Genomic DNA, 17,988 nt, shown 5'->3' on the forward strand with positions numbered 1-17,988 from the left:
TGGGCTTTTTCAAGGAGATGTCTTCCTTCCTGGAAAGCCCTGGCTACTTTTCTGGGCAGGGTCCCTGTGTGTGTCGGCAGCTCTTGCATACAGGACTTTGATAACCTATGCACTTCTCCTTTGAAAACATATACTCCATCCCTTTCTCACCTCCTACATCAATTTTCTTTGTGACAGAATGACACCCGGCCACTTTTTGTTCTTATCCTGGCCTTTTCTTCTTTCAAAGGATGTGGAGTTTCCCCCTTTTTCATTCTTTGTGTGCACATCTCGTTCATTGGTCTTTGTTTTTGTGTTTGATGATTTATTGATAAATAGAACGTGTCCTGTTTCTCTATACAATCTTGATCCTCAACCAAAACACCACAAAGCTAAATAAAAATCCAAGCCCCAAAAAGTAAACCCAGAAGATAGAAGCAGGTAATAAAAATGGAGACTGTTTTAATAATAATAATAGTAATTCTTTTTCTAAATGCTAACTATTGCCACATGCATTTTTATGAGGCTTTTCTAAAACCAATGTACTGCAACTTTGACCATGAGATAAGGTACTAAATAATTTCTGTTTCAATTACGAACTTCCTTTTCTGTTGGCCTGGATGTAGACAGATGAATATTCACACACTATATATATATATATATGTGTGTATTACTTTTTTTGCTGTTTAATTAAGGGATGATCAGTGTCATAAACTGCGACTTTTCAGTCAGATTCAAATCTTTACAAAAAATTAAAAGCTTTTCACAGCAATAAAAATGGTGAAATATCCAAGCTTTCAAATGAGACCCTCTGTGCAAGCTCTGTAATAAACACACCTTCAACACATTCTGACCTCTTCATTTTTCATTGCAAAGATTAATAATAGGTAGCTTAGCAACGATGCTGTATTGTCAGCACATGTTAGAGACTTGGCAGCATTCAAGGTCGATCTGCAATAAGCTTAGATTGAATGCCATTAGCTAGATGCCACTTTGCCTCTGGAGTTTATTGCTAAATTTTTATTCCAGGAGGGAAAGAAAATACTGTGCTGACACTGTTAATATTTGGACCACAGCAAAAAGGTCTGGATCACTTACATGAGTCATGTATTGAAAAAAAAAACAACTGTAATAAATTACATTTTAACCATTTGTAAACTGCATCTATTATCATTTATTGTTAAGTCTAGAGGTAATTTCTGCATGGAGTAGTCATTAAACTGCATACAGTTCCAAATGCAATCGTTTATGGGTTTGACTTGTGAGAACCAGGGTTCAGCTAACGACTCTGAACCTAGAAAATCAGGTATGTTTGATGATTTTCTGGCCCACTTCTATCAGAAATTGACTCCTCTGATTAATCAAGATCCACAAAATTGTGGTAGTGCCTACAATAGGGATGATGTACCTATAGCCAAAACTTTTAAACTCGAAATCCCTCTTTAAGCCACTCTTAAGTGCACTGAAGGACCCATTGGATAAAATCTGTAAGTGGGCTTTGGGGCAGTGATGAATTTTGCTGAAAAGGGGCAACTGTTACATTCTGCTTATAGAACAGTTCTTAGAACTGCAAAGGTGCTGAACACAGAAAAAAGCCAATCAGCGCACCTTCATGGCTGCACATGAGATGCAATCAGTTAAGTACATGCTTGATAAGCGATCTTCCCCTTCGTGAGGTTTGATTAAGCCAGCAGTAAACTTCTGTTGACTTTTGAGGGAGGGCAGAGGGATTTCACCCCCAAACTGATCAACTAAGTCTGAAAAACTATCAACAATCTGGAAAGATACATGGCTTGAACCTCTGGATATTTACATGTTGCCAGTCACGGAGCTTTAAACCTTGCCGTGACCCATCATACATGCAAAGCTGCACAATTCAAGGATAGTTTTCAAAACTCTAAATAACACAAGAAAAAGGGTTGGAAATTTCTTTCTGAAGCCTGAAGCTTTAAAACGCCGTAACATTTAACATCTGTCTCTTGACTAATCTCTGCTCAGTGATGGCATGAATTCAGTCATTTCCTATGGCTTTGGATAAACTGCAATTGCACATTCATTTTTTATTGCTGCGTAGCAGTTAATATTGTATATCTCTGAGCCAGCATTTCCATTTCCCCCAGTGCCTATTTTTTCACTTGGGTTCCACACATGAGCTGCACTGTGGCTCACTACCTGTATTTGCAGCCGTGGATGCTGAGAACCGCAAACATGCTCTGCAGCAAGTTTTGGAGCAACCACGCACCAACAGAAGTGACCCGGGGGTCTTTAAGATAACGGGTGTTACTTAATTTCCTTAAACTCACTCAGTTACTTCGTTAATAGGTAGAATCTAAAGAATCAGGGAGGGATCTGTGGGAGGCTTCCCAGTTGTTAAACTCAGTTTTTTGAAGTTGTCATGAAGAAAACAAAGTAGCAGAAATAGAATGGTTTGACACGGTGAAGGGAATGCAGATAGCCACGTATTCCCTTGCAATTTACATGTTTCCAGTGTAGGGAACCATTTAGTAGTTGAAAAAATGAAGAGTAATGACACTCAAAAAGTAAGAAAACACTCAGATCATTTAGTGTTCCTGTTATCACATGGTTAATAGCATGGCTGAATTTTCTTTCCCTTGCAAATATTTATACTCAGTAAAATGTCATTTCTTGTGCCTGTGATTAGAGAAAATGCAATTATAAATCCAGATCTAATGCATAATCTTCTAATAAAGTCAGCTTTTCCCACTGTTCCTATACTACAGCCATCCTGTAATTTATTTCTCATTACGTTATGGCATCACTAGTTAGGAGTAAAGCATTCAGAAGTAAATCAACAGACCTGAGAAGAATTTTTAATAATTATTCTTTAAAAAGACACAGAAATTGAAATTGTTGAATCAGAGTTATGCTTCTTTTCTATAATTTCTATTCCAGAATTTTTTAGAGATTAAACTCCCCACTTTTTTTTTCTTTACAGCTATTAATTTGTAGCCTGGGTAGTATGTCCCAAGTGCATTTATCATAAATTGGTTATCTGAAATCGTTATCACCAAAGGAAATCAAATCAAAGTTTATTCTAGCTATTCATGTTATATTTCATATTGTATATTCCCTGTAGACTTGATTATGAGTTTTGAAGTCTCTTTCTTGAAAAGAAATAGCTTTTGCTGCTTGGCAGTCTATCTAGCTTTCCTCTTTTGGAATCAGACACACAGTAGCAGTTCTTCACTCTTCATGTGGTGTTCGATATATTATGTAGAGGGGAAAAAAAATCAAAATCAATCAACAGGCGAACTACTGCCTCCTTTGCTTAGCCTTCACACACAGCAGTCCCTGCTTAGGAACACAGTGTAGAGTGGGACTTGGCTTTGGTCCCATTTATTGATGCTTTGTGCAGGATCCTCCATCAAATCTTAAAAAGGCCCATGAAATGTAGGATACTCTGAACGGAATTCCTTGGTTCTGCCCCAGCAGAATCATCTCTGTTGAATTTCTGCAGATTGTTCTCATTTGGACGCACAACCAAGTTCACAAGAGAACCTGTGCTGTTTGGGGGATTCTAGAAGACAACCCCCACAATGGCCAACAGGTCATAGGGGACCCTTCACAACTGACTCCAGAGTAGTCAACGTAATTACTTATGTTATCCTCACTGAGTAAATGTACATAGAATGTAGGAGAAACTATTAGCTAAAATACTTTTCAAATCGGCACAAGAATGTGTCTCCAGACTCACGTACATATAGGGAAAAGTTGAAAAGCTTCTTTCGGATTTGCAGAAAGGACTGCATTTCTGGTTTTAATTACCACATTGGACCTGTACATTACTTGTCTGAGGAGATTATGAAGCAGGCATCCGAGAGTGGCACACCTCCATTGCAACAAAATCAAGTTTTCAAGATGATTACAGATGGGCTGCAAGGCCATGTTCACCACTGATGAGGTGGGGACTGTGCTATTTATGGCTCAGCTGCAAATTAATTCTGGGGAGGGATTTCGGGCCAGATGAACAGAGGAGTAATGACAGGGAGCGGAGCTGCCAAATTCAGGAGGAACCAGTCCCGAGGGAGGAACCTGTGCGGAGACAGGAATAAGTAAATGAAGGAGGAGTGATCTGAGCTGCACATCAGGAAAACGAGAAACGTTTGGCACATCGCTGTCAGGGCTGATTTAAGAGCTAAAGCTGCCTGGCCCACCAAAGGGCCTTCACAGCAGCCTCTAATGCTTTGAAATCACATTCTGATTGTCTGTGCAGCGTTGGCCAACTTTGTTGTCTTAAAATACCTGTTGTACCTCTTGCTGCTCTGTTGTTTGCTTTATGCTTAGGTTTTGCAGAGTGAGGCCCCTCGTTCTTTCAAGGGAGGTACCCTGGTGCCAAGGGGTCTAGGGCTTCTGCACCAAGGGGGTCCCACTGCCAGCATTATCCCGGTAGAAATTATTCAATGAGAAGATGTTGAAAAATTACCCCTCTTTGGATTGATCCTTTCTCAAATGGTATTTCATTTGTTCAATTTATTTTTATTAGAGCTTTCTTTCTGTGTAGTTATTTGATAGCGTATATGTTTACTTTAGAAATTTAAGCTTGTTATATTCATTTCTAAGAGAAACTATGTGAGGAAAACCTGAATTCATATGCTTTTGTGTTTCGTAATGCACATTTTGCACCTCTCTGAAGGAATATATTCAACATGTCTTGCTCAGTTTTGCTTTTGCTTTAGTCCCTTGGGTCTTAATATCTTATTAACACATAGTCTCAGGAAATCAATGAGGATACACAGGGCCGCACACCTTTAGGTCGTTAGTTCTACTCTTGTGCAGATTGACAGTGCTGAAAAGAGGTTGCCCCTATAAAGAATATTTAGTGCCCCTTTGCGTGTGGATTATATTGGTATCATCTGCCTTGGCTGTGAGAGATCCCACGTGTCTTCCCCACAGAACCCAGGAGGCTGGATCACTTGTTGCTTATTATCTAAACCGGCAAAACAGTGAATAACCTGGAGGTTTGGTACAAGTAAAATAAAATGCTGAACAATATATGTAATGATAATAATAACATAACAAATGCAGGGCTGATGGTGAAGAGGAGTAATAAAAAATAGAATAAATAGGCAGTTAGCTTCATAACCACACAAACTATTCTGCATTATTAGTATGTTGCTTTTCCCACTGTGTTGTGATAGCAATAGCAAACTAATAGTGATGCATATTATGAAAATAACCCATTGCAGAATCAACATCTGCTTTCAATTAAACAGGTGTATGGGAAATTCAGCATATTCATAAGCATAATTAAAGATTGTTATTACCAGGAAGTATAGAGATACTTTAGTAATTAAATATAGTTCAAAAAATACTGCACTTTTTCTTTATAAACTATAAACTTATCAGTTGTCAAACTGATCATTTTAAGGAGTACATAAATAATATAAACAAAATTTGGGAGTGGAGATAGCCTATCTTTAAAATGCACCCCTATTTATTATTTTGAAGTTTTGATTAATGACTTAAAGTCATTCATATTTTCTGTGCCTTGCTGGAGATAACATTAAAAGCTTTATTACTGGAAAGTGGTGAGTTATCTCCCTCCTCAACTACCAAAGGGTCAAAAGTTCAGCATCCACAGATGGAGACACCTGAAAGTAGTTTTCACATTAGCAAATGTTGACCTTTTGCTCATGTGTCTCCCTAAAGGCATTTGAGTGAAGAATTCCAACATGAGACAGATACTGCCTAGGGATTATGGAGTAAAATGTCAGAAGTGCCTGAAAAACTTACAGCTAGTGAATCTGGGTTTGCGGAGTGAAGTGGAGACAACCAAGGAATCGTCATTCCCCAGAAGAGTAAACTTGTGGGGTTGGTGGCAAGAGTTGCAAGCTGATACGGTAATGGTTGGTACGGGTAATCAAAGCCAGGTCAAGGTAAGAGTAAATAGGTGGTTACAAGCAGTTGGTTTACAAGTTGAGTTAACAAGAAAAAGGTCAACAGCCCCTCCAAGTGACTTTGCTTTTAGTAGAGCTTTGCCAAATATCACGTCAACTGGCGGAACACCACACGCAAGTCAGAGTGAAGCTCTGACAACTGTTGTGTGGGGACACCTCATCGGTCTCTTGGGCTTTCTGTTACGTGTTCCCTCCTCCCTCCTGTGGTTGACCTACTTGTTTAAATACTGAAATAAGTACTGGTTTTGTCTGCTTTTTCACTCATGAAAGAAGACGCTCAGGGGGTGTCTCATATCCAGGCTGGAGAGCCAGATTCAGTCAGAATCTGAAATACGTGTTGTTATTTCATAAAATTGTGGCAGCTTTCCTTGACTTGCCTACACCTGTTGGTACTGGGGGGGGGGGGGGGGGGGGGGGGAAGAGGAATTATTGAGACAGTGTTATTTCATAATTTTTCTCATCTGTTGCTAATAGTTTAATTGATCACTTTACTGCAGTTAGTAGGCAAGCTGCTTGCATACATTCCTCTGTGGTTTCTGCCCCAGTCATCATCTTCAGCTGCATAAATTGGCTAACTTGAAAACTGCTGATATAGACCTGTCATGGTCTTTTCCTTAGTCTTATAAATTATGTTTTCCAGGTGAAGGACATTGTGTTAATGGGCATTCTGTACGTGCCTGCTTCACTTCAGACTGTGCCGTCTGAGAGATGTGAAGGCAAAGTGAACTTCATCCTGCTGAGCACAAAGCAGGCAGAAAGATAACAACTACATCTGAGGAGCCCTACAGAATGAATGGAGAGTTAATGTAGATCTTCATCACAGACCTGTACCCGGGCCTCTTTGTTTATACCTTTCTTACCAAGGAATGAGCAGAGAAAATGCTATCATTAATTTTCAAATTAAATGAGCCTTAATATTAGCTTCTTTAGCTACTTCTGCAGCAGGGCCATCTGCATGGTTCATAAGGCTGAGCTTTTGAAACACTGCATGGGGTGCTGAGCCAGGTAGCACTTTAGTTGAGTAGTAAAAATCAAGCAGTAAGCTCCATCTTATGCCTGGACATGAATGCAGGGAGAACTATATTAAGCTAATGAATTTATAAAGGTCTATACTTCATCTAGTTCTTCTCTCTTCTTCCCCCAGTTTTCTATAACGTGTCCATCTAGAATCTTTGCATGTGTTTTCAAACTTAACTATTTCTCTTCCATTGTGTAGTTTCATTTTCCTTCCTTCTTACACACACAGTGTAAATCTGTGGTAATTACTCGACCAGGTTGAAAACGGACTTTTCATCCCATGGGCATACCCTTTTAATTTAAAAACCATACGAAATGTGAAAGGGTTGATGGAAGCAGAGTTTAAATTTCACAAGACATTTTGATTTCGGAGTCTCAAATTTTGTTTCACATCAGTTACTTCAGTGTTTCCGGTGGATGCTGTAGCACGGCTGGCACAGTGGAAGTGAAATGCTTTGGTAATTTCCCATACAGAAGATTGAGGACTCTTGATATATTATTATATGTTTTGCTTTTTATAAATCAACGTTACTTGGCGGAACAGAGATCTGTAGGAAAGCTTTCAACTACTTCTGGTGTTTACCTGGAATAAAGAGGTTTGATTGCATTTTCAGTCAAACCCGCAGCCCAAGTAACCCAGCTGAGTTACTGTGCGTACTTCAGAGTTGCTTCAGACTCTCACAAGCTCATGTGCAATGAAATCTAATCCAATAAATCTATTCATGATTTTTTTCCTGTATCCTTTCACCACTATGATACAGTCATCTTCAATGGACATACAAATTACTGGGTTCATACAGTTTACAATTACTTTTTCTTTTAAGTAATTAATTGGCACTTGCAATAGCTGAATTTAGCTAGTTTATCATGAAGCTTGAGTTGAACCTAGGTATTTTTTCTATTATTCTGGCTTCTTTGTACAAAGGCTTTGACTGAAGACTGCTTCAAACTATTATCAGCTACTCAAAAAATCTGTGTTCTCTGCCACTGCCCCACAGAGAGCACAGAATATTGAAGTTTGGAGTTATTGTTAGAAGTCACTGGTGAATGAGATTCAAGTCAAGTTGGAAAGTGAACAGCGTTCATTTTTAATATCTTAAAAAAGAACTTAGTCGAATTGTAAATACATGAAGTAGTATATGCTGAATTGACTTTTCCTCCTATTGATCTATAGCCAATTTATGAAGTGCTTTGAAGTAGAATTGTTAGAAAAAATAAGAGGGTTTTGGTCATTTGGAAAGATCTCTTATCAGAGGCACAGCTTTTGCATTTCTTAGCATCAGCATTTGGGCTTATTGGGAAACCCACCTGTTTTTCCAGTAATCTCATGTAAAGAAGTGTCTGAAAACCTTTGTATAATGCATGAGTGATGTCATACTTGAGTTTTGAGTTCGACAGAACTAATTCAGACACTTTTGTGATGGGGGTTTGCAGAGTTTTTATTTCTTTCTTCATACTATCACCACAAGTGACATAAATTGGAAAGAGAGAGGAGTTTTAATTTCTGTTCTTATTTTCACAGCAGTGTGAATGTTCATCACACTTCACAGAATGACCAAAAGATTACATTCTAACTCTTACTTGCAAAGCTTTTAATTTGGAGCAACTTCAAGGGAGTTAGTCCAGACTTAAATATTATAAGTGGAAACAAGAAAATTTGACTCAGTATGGGTTTGATTCCGATTTCAGCTGTGATTGTCGACATTGTACTTCTCATTTGATTCAAAGCCCTGGGTTAAGTGCATGAGCTGTGTAGCAATGTCCTTTTCAGATGGAAATTATTGCAGGACCATTTAAATAAAGTCTTAATCAGGTGCCATACAAATTTCTGATTAAGGTTTTTAAATAACAAACTTGAAGTTAAAACCAGCAGGGCATAAGAAATGCCGAGAGTGGTGAATACAAAATCATTAATCTGAACCACTTTTAATTTCTACTTGGAATTTGTTAGTGGAGTGGTTAATTAAATTGTGATCCTGCTTTCGAAAAAGTATCTGCTGTGAATGTACGCTCATTTTTTGCTAATCAGAAATGTTAGGCAATAGTACTCATGGAAACAACTTATGTAATCTTTGAATACAGCATAAAAAATCTCACGGAAAACATTTGCTTTCCCAAATGTAGCAAGATGACAAAGAACATCAGGATGAAAGTCCTAACACATGGCACATCAACAGTAACTGAAGGCTGAATGTGGGGGTCAGGGCTGAGCAGTGTTCTTCCGTATCCTTGTAACTCCGTAGGGCTCCTGTTTGCAGTGGTATAAGCAGAGATAATGGAGATTCGGTGGAGTGATGCTGGTGGAAAAGCAGAGTAAACAAGGTCAGAATTAGGACCATGAGTTTTCTTGTGTTGCCTTTCTGTTTGCCACCGGGGTTTGCTTCTGTTCTCAATACATTTTGTAGAAGAAGCCATCACATCGGTGTACTAGTTGATGCTAGAAACACCCAAAGCAATGCTCTGCATTTTGGGCAGGGTCTCCTGTACTTTCAATGCAGGGTACACTCAGACATAACTCGGCTGCAGTTTTATTGCCACTAAGGAAAAAAGCTGCAGATTACCCAGGCCGGTGGGGTTAGTTTTGCTGAGGCTACCTGTATAAATCACATTGAAGGTGGTAAAGCTGCTTCTTCGGGATGAAAATAGGCTTGCCTTGAGGCATCATCTCAAGGAGATTTGGGATTCTGTGAAGCTTTTCAGTCATCTAAAGAGATGTTAATAATCTTTGGTGTTATAAACGTCCATGGGGATATAGATAAAAAGCCTCTATGTGAACTGCCTCTGTGCTGGGTTCTGGAAAGCCTTCTCCTGTGCTTTCCTGCTACTCTTTTCAAGACTCTTCCACACACGCTTACTTAGTCTGGGGGCGGATTCTGTCCCGTGCTAGTTTGACTGGCTCCTGTAAATCACTGGAGTTGGAAGAGTGCTGTTGTTGTTTGCAAAAGGTGAGGTATCCCACAGCCATCATGGGATGTTTGTGCTGGCAGAAACCGTCTCTTCCCCACCGATCTTCTGGCTGTGCAATGATGCAGCCAGAATCAGTGATAGATCAGCAGCATCTCCAGAGGATCACAGCCTCACAGACACAATGCTTTTCTGCGGGTTTGGTTGTTTGTTTTTTTTTTCCCTAAGCTGAGACTAAGCAGAGGAGTAGCAAATGGAAAATTCAACTGGCTTTAACAGAATGAGAGCTGAAAAAAAAGGGAGAAGGGACCCCCCAGATAGAACTAGTAGCTCACTGCGAGAAAGCCTAGCCCTGCAAGTCTTGCACTGCACAACTTCATTCAATGGGAGCGTTGGCAGCTCTGGACTAGTTGCCTTTTCCCTGTGTTCAGTAAATGTGTGTACCCGGAGTTTTAAGCATATGTTTGGACCCGGCTCTTTTTAACAAAGCGTTTTTGTACATGTTAGAATTCTAGTAATTTGAGCCTTCCTGTGAGGCGCCTACTGCTACAATTTCAATTTAGTTAAAAAAGGCTGAGAAAGCTCAGCCCATCTCAGGGGGCTCCCGACTATTTCTTTTACAGGAACGTCCCTGTAGCAGAAATTAGGGGATTTCTTAGACTCTCCGTGCAGCAGAGCTCAAACAGGCAGCTAAGAATTAAGATCCTCATATAGGTATTTTTACATATTCATTAATTTAAGGAAACAAGTTCTTTACAGCCAATAAACACAGGGTATGCACAATGAATATTACATTGCTTAAAAGGAAAAACAACACAACATCTTCTGTGTGTGATTGGAGTATCCCCAGTGCTTGCTCTCCAATTAAGTGAAAAAACACAGAAAACTAGAAAATATATAAAAAGAGTATCTCTGTAGTCACATCCAGGATATTGGTACAAGCAACTAACAGTAATTTTTGGCTCACAAAAGAGTATTGTGAGAACTAACTCATATCCGTAAAAATGCTTTTAGTTCTGGGATGAAAGGCCCTGCACAATTATAAAGCATTTTAATATTTTGAACCAATCTGGTAAAATTTCTTTTGCTATAGTCCCCTTCCTTTTGCTGGAATTATATTCACCAGAAGACAGAAATACCAATAAGGATATTAAGGACATTTTCTCTTGTTATATATGAGGGAAGTCATGGCTGCTTGTAACTAAAAATAACCTGTACTTGTGAAATGCACTTCTGCATCCTGACAAACACCCGAATTGTTGAAAATTGATGAGTTTTGACCTGCAAAGGTTAAAGATTAACAAAGGTCTGTAGGTTCATGGCAAGACAAGTGATAGTGGTGCCTTTCAGTGGCACCTCCCTGTCGTCCACTACAATGTGTGTATAAAATCACTTGCAAATCTAGGACTAGGAGTACTGACCTGTGTAGAGCTTAATGCATAGATGTAGGGCTTCTAGAGCACACTGAGAAGCCATTTTTGGTATTTGAAGCTGAACAGAAAGAGCCTCTGACTTTTTATTCATTCTGCGCACTCCTTACAGGGGAGAGTGATTAACTTTACTGATTAATTAGTGAGCCAAAAGACAAGGGGCACAGAAGGGAAGGGAAATGGAGAGGGGAAGAAAAGTTCTTATGCATATACAGCAAAGGGATCCAGAAAGCTTATTCCAGACTCAACTTCAAGCTCAAAACATTCTTTTTATTTATATTTAAGGATTTTGCTGGATTTTCCATTGCGCTGTAATTTACTCTTCCGAATGCTTTAAGCACAGGAATTGACAATGTTAATGTTTTGCTTCCAGACGAACGATCCATCATGGATAGCCTGTGTAGTGGAGCTGTGCAAGGAGTATGTTGTGCACAGGGTGGGAGAGCATGCTGAAAATCACAGTGATTGGAGAGGAAGATATTAATGTGAAAAAGAAAGAAGGGGAGGGTTGGAAGTAAAGTGTGACAGAGGACATGTATCTCTACCTGTGTTCCGATTTCAAGGTGCCAGGAAAAATCATTACTTAGGGAGTTGAGCTAGAAGTCTTTACTGCAAGTGGTTACAGCCAACAGCCCTTGTCTGTGAGCACCGGTTGTCACTTACTTGACATGTAACTATTAATCCTCAGTAACAAGTATCAATAAACCATTTCCCCAGAGAAAGCAGTGAGTCTGAACCATGCAGGAGCTGAAGAAATCTCGTTTGATAAGCCAGATGATGCCCTGGAACAGGGGAGACTTGACAGGGCAGGTCATTGGACGCAGTGAGAAGACGCGGTATCTGGTGGGGTTGATGTGACAAAAACCCACCGTACTGAGCATTAGTTGGAGTCTGGAAAGGGAAGGAAATGATCCCGTGGGTTTATCTGCGCTGGTAGATGCGCTGAATGCACAGGTGTAAGAATGGCTTCAACTGAGGCTCTACATTAATGACACAGAGTCCTTTCCCCAAGTGCTTAATTTAGTTTCCGGGGGAGATGGGGGTATTTCTGGTTAATTAAAAGTGAAGACAGTACTTGAAATCAGTTAAAACACAATGATTTTAGGTTTTTTATGAGACCAAATATGTGGCTTTTCACACACAGGTCAGCATTTGACAAAGATGCAGAGATCGGTGGCGCTTGTGTCGGTCTTTCAAAACTGCACGCAGAAAAAAAACCCAAAAAACATATGTTAAGAAAATAGGACTTTGAAGCCTAAATGTAGAACTATTAACTTTCAAGGTGTGATGTAAAGTAACTAATCTTCTAGAAAGTCTGTTGATATGATATGACAGTGCAGAATTTTTCTTTCATTGGTGAGTGAGATTTTGCATATGGAATTTGCAAACATAATATGGTTTTGTCATATAAAATACAGTTAATTTTGCTCACCACCACAAGGGAAATGTTGAGGTAATTTTGTCAACATGCTCTGTAATGAAGTGAATTTTGGGGCTCCCAGGCTCCGTAACTTTCTCAGAAGAAGAAATAACAAGACTTCTTAGTCTCACTCTGAAGGTTACTGGCAACTATAAAAATCTATAAATACTTTAAACGGTAACATTTTAAAAGGTTAGAAATGAGCATGGAGAAATTGGCTGCTCCTTTTTCTCCTTTCAGAACTGTGAAAGAATAACAGCAGAAGGAAATGGAGGGGAGAGTGCTTGCACACGGGCAAAACCTGGGGAAAATAAGCCAGCTCACAGTGAGGTGACTGAGGTTGACCAAAAAAAGTGACTAAACCATATTTTTTGCAAGGCTGGCTGATATGAGACATGGGAAGCACATGGGTACCATGTGTCTCGAATGACTGGTTCATTGGTGGATGTCCCTGTTTGTACTGCATTTGTCGTAGTCAATGTCTGGCAGAATGTCCAAGGTGGAAATCCAGCAGTGGGTTGGAAGAAACCAATGTCATGGAAATTCCAGAGCATCAGACATGATCCTTTGGACCAGAAGCAGGCCATCGTTGCAATTCTTGCACATAGCTACCTGTCCAAAAGCAAACTGCCTTGCCCTCTGGGAAGGCTCGTGGAGACTCCTGCAGCCTTCCCATGGCCTGCAGTTCCCTGGCAGAGCTGGATGCGGTGGGATTTTGCTGCTTTAGGAAGGTAGAAGCTCCCTGTGTTTGTACCCGCCCAGACCCGGCCGGCGTGAGGCAGCAGGGCAGGCACGGTGCTGGTGGGGCCAAGCAGCAAACGCTGTAGCATTGCTTGCAGCAGTGGAAAGGGGCAGTGCACAACGCTGCAACCCTGTGTGCGGGGCACGTGGAATCACCTTTGGCCTTTGCAGGGAACAAGCTGCCCTGGCTTAAGCTCGGATCACCCTGGAGGTGATATTAAGAATGAATAATGACATATATAACACTCTTATTTTTGAATGGTCTGAAAAGTACAGAAATGCCATCTAAAATAAAGCCTCTGGCGTAATGTATGAGCCACGAATGCAATGCTGCTGCCATTTCTGTGCTGATGCTATGCAGGGGGCGGGGGGGGGGGGGGGGGCGGCTCCCTGCAGCGCTGTCCTCCCACATCTCCTCGGCCAGGCTGGACTTTGGTTTGTGCAGCTTTTTCACTGCAGTGCGAGGTGTTATAAAAAAATTTTAATACACAGATGGGATGAAGTGAGGCCCAAGTATTTCCATGCCAGTGTTACATAATCTCAGACAAATTAAAGTTTAATGATTTGGCTTATTCGAGTTTTGTAAGTCACAAAGATAGCACACTTAAGTGCTTAATCTCTTTGCTCCATTGACTTTAATTAAACTCATCTGCAGCTTATGAGTATTGGTGAGCTCATTACAAAAACACACAAACAAAACTTTGCTCATGTGGATGAATATCCTGAGCTCCCCGTTTCTGCATTTTCACTATTTCATGTGGCCTTGTGGACAAAAAAATTAGAAGTAACCGTTAGGCAAATTACTGCAATGAAGGTATTACTCAAGTCGTGATAGATTGAAGGGAGCAGAAAACTGGCTACATGCTGATTTCTATCAAAAATATGTCTTTGCACAGAAGTCCTGGTCGGCATGAAATGAGAAAGTTGGCGTCCTGTTTTCCTTGTCAGACTCTAGATCTCAGGCAAACATTGTTTCCAGAGTCTCCATCTGATAAATTATTGGAACTAGAGTGGCATTTGAGGTGCCTGGATAAAGAGGCAATAAAAATATTTTCTATTTGTTTACACTGAAAAATATCATATACTGAACTGTCAAGTCGGAAAAATTGATGCTTCTGACTTCACAAATATTCAGCAGCCTAATAGAAATGTCAGATGTGTGCAGTTTGGGGAGAGGAAGGGGGGGGGGGGGGGGGGGGGGGGGGGAAGAAAGAAAAAATCAACCACACAAGAAAATGTTAATTTATTTTCATCAGATTTGATTCTCCCTCATGTAAGTGATGGATCCAGAGACCAAGCAAGTTTATAGTGTGGGTTTTTTTCTTCTTGATTGCAGTGATTTTTGATTAAGCACTATAGAATACTAGGGTTCAGTAGCAGCTTTTTTAACATCACTCGTTCTTCTTGCTGAAACACGGGTGTCACGTGAATGAGATGCATGCCGTTAAAGGCAAGCAGCTGAAGCTGTCCTTCAGCAAGTTCTAGCCTGAGGAGCGCATGGGTTTGGTGATCAAGTAGAACCATCCTGCTTGTGGCTGCTGCCTTCTCATGCACATCCACTCCTCCTAAACGGCCAGCACCCCACTCCCTGCTCAGCAACTGAGACGGGGCCGTGCCTGCGCTGACGAGGGGCCTCAGCTCCTGCGGGAGGGTGTAAATGCGCTGCAGAGGTGAAGGTGGGTAAGATGTGCAGCTTGCAGTAAGGTTTTCCTGCTGTCTGGCTGCTGCGAAAATGCCTCCCTATGGAAACTACGCAGATATTGTGCAAGATTTTACCCCTGTTCGCGATGCAGACTGGGGAGTTGTGCAAAGGGTGAGAGGGGGAGCAATCTCCTACCCTTTCACTATTTTAAAATAGTTTTTTGTAATTAACTGCTAGTTTCTTCTTTAGAAAGGGGAAAAAAAGTCACCTTAATAGTGGGAGGGTTGAATGGATTCTTCATATGTTTGGCTGAAATTGCAAACAGTAATAAAAATGGGACTTTTGAACTACAGGGTCATAATCTGGGAATGTGGAAACGGGGTCGTTTGGATCACTGTGGTGATGAGGATGGTTCGGGGAGGGGAACATCAGCAACTGGTGGGAACTGGCATTTTTCTCCTTGCTGCCAGAGCTGGATGTTCTGCAGTTGTTCCTTGGCTCTAGATATCATGTCCATACAGTCTTATACAGTGAAAAGAGAAGAAAAAGGTAAAAACTCTGGAATGAAAGCCTGCTAGGGTACAAAAAAAAAGTCTTATTCTTGCTCCTTTCAGTTTCTCTGAAAACAGACATCGGTCCCTAATTTCTAAAATGGCACAAGCCAAAATGGATCACTTTTACTATGGTCATTGTTTTCCCTGTAATAGCTTAGGACAGATTATCCTTTGGGCAATAGCTGTATTTAGGTTTAATTATATAATTAGAGCAAATGCATGTAAATCAGATAAATGGGACATAATCAGTTATAGGATTTTGTGGCAGACATACACAGTGCATATGAAGTACATGGTTTTAAGGTTCAACTAATGGAACTGTCAGAAACCATTAAGGATGATAAAGCTGTAACTCTCAAGACCTGGCTATAGGGATCAGGAAGAATCGGGTATGTGCTAAAAATATAAACCCATGTGGCTGTTTCAGCTGACACTCTGGAGAGGGCTGAACCACTCGGTGTGTGTCCTGCTGCCCTGACAGTAGACAAAAGGATTCAGGTTTGGAAAAAAAAAAAAAAAAAAGAAAAAAAAAATTACAGCTGAGGACACCCTGGATTTTGGGGACTATTTGTTTCCAATGTGCCATTTCTATTTCAGATTAACGTTTAATTAACAAAAGGAGTGTGGTATCAGAATATTGAAGTAGGTTAAAGTATTAATTTCTTCTCTGAGGCAAAACAGCTGATTTTGCCTAGCCCAAGGCACCTCTCCTATGCACAGTGTCCCTGGATGTAGGGAAGGCCAAGACAGCAGAACAGTGACATTGAATGCAGGTGTGAAGAAGAATATTGTCATTTATTCAGTGCTGAATATCACTGTTCCACATCTATGTTAACATGGAAAAAAGACTTGAAATAACTTTGAAACCCAGGTACGAAAAATCCATTTATTCTTTCCATACAGGCGGAGAACTGCATTTCACACGAAGCTGGTTGCATGGATGCCTGTTTTGGTCTTTGACCTAAACTTGTTCTTAAATCTTATAGACTTAATAGGGATTAAGTCAAAGTTTACAAGTTTAGAAATTACTGTCTGTTTAACTGCTACTCATTTGCTGAAAAAAGAAATTGGTCTTAAAAAAAAAAAAAAAAACCAACACCAGAAAAAGAAACAGGTCTTGGATGAATGGATATTGCTGTGGGATAATAGTCCCTGATAGTCTGTAACTTTTGTTCATGCAAGCTAAATGGTACAATTTTTAATTACCATAATGCTCAAATCACTGTAATGGATTACAGGGTCTTTGTGTTGTTGAAAATCTAATTCCGTTCTTGAAATTGTTTTGGTGGAAACTTCTGAGCAGCCATACCGTTGTTCTTCTGTGGTTCTTTTGAACAGTGCTGAGATTTGCAGGCAAGGCTGAAAGCACTGCATGGGTCAGACTTTGTCACGCTACAGCCGTGCTAAAAGAGCTGGTGGTGTTGGCTTTTGTTTGCGAGCTCGGGTCTCTAAATTGCAGCGTTTGGTATTCCCCTCTCTGAACATCGATGGCTGTAGAGACACCAGAGTGTGCAAGAGAGTAACAAATGTCACCCTCCTGAGGGTGCTTCTGCCTCCCCATCTGACAGGGGGTAATCGCTGTGCAGTGCTCTCTGGAGATATCCCTAGCTGACTCTCCCGTTACAGGTAAAGCAGGGTAGTGTTCTTAAAAAATAGTTTATATTACTCTTTGAAAGAATGTTGTAAGTTGAAAAATGGGTGCCTTGGACTTTGGGACTATTGAAAGGAAGAAAAGAAAATGGGAAAGTTGATTGAGGCAGGTTATATTGAACTGCCTGGAAAGTCTGTGGAAGTAGTGCTTTTGAAAAAACAGCAGGGGTACAACAGATAAATAAATCAGCAGCAGAATTGCCAGCAACTGTCAAATCAAAAGCAGCAGTAAAACAGAAAAATACAGTCAGTATCAGTCTGAATAAGCATTTGTTAAACACACCAAGGACAGACAGACAGTTGTGTAAAGCCATAACATCAGTGCTGTTTGCAAAAGATAATTGTTCCTGTTAATACTAGCTGGGAGTTAATGCTCTGTTCTGATGGATATGACTATTTTAATCAAGGGAACAAGGAAAGAGTGCCATGAAACAATTTGCTAGAAAAAAAAAAGCAGTTAAATTGTTAGTTATGTTTGATGGAGTGATCCCGCCATCCTTTTTTCACTGGTATTCCCATGGTGGAGTCTGCTGGGAATTGAGGTTATCGAGAGGTGACTGCAGCATTAGGAAGGTGTCAGTCAGGTGGGGACCTCACCCAGCTGCGCGCTGGTCAGGCACTGCTGGTGGCTGAAAACATTCTGTTTCCCCACCACAACCATTTTTCCAAAGTCAGCGGTGGTGGATCCCCCGGTTCAGCCTGGACGGCTTTGGTTCCCTTGCAGAGTGCTGTT

At 40.5% G+C, this 17,988-nt stretch overlaps 1 protein-coding gene across 1 annotated transcript in view; it reads left to right on the top strand.

Moving 5' to 3' along the window:
- The first annotated feature begins 15,141 nt into the window (after nucleotides 1–15,141).
- Nucleotides 15,142–17,988, top strand: part of KIF2B (kinesin family member 2B) — a 28,496-nt gene continuing 25,649 nt past the window's right edge. The window contains 2 exon segments of the mRNA XM_040591788.1: nucleotides 15,142–15,222; nucleotides 15,405–15,600. Coding sequence (XP_040447722.1) covers nucleotides 15,142–15,222; nucleotides 15,405–15,600 — 277 coding nt within the window.

This window comes from Falco naumanni, chromosome 1, assembly GCF_017639655.2.
Source record: "Falco naumanni isolate bFalNau1 chromosome 1, bFalNau1.pat, whole genome shotgun sequence".
In the NCBI taxonomy this organism is placed as follows: Eukaryota; Metazoa; Chordata; class Aves; order Falconiformes; family Falconidae; genus Falco; species Falco naumanni.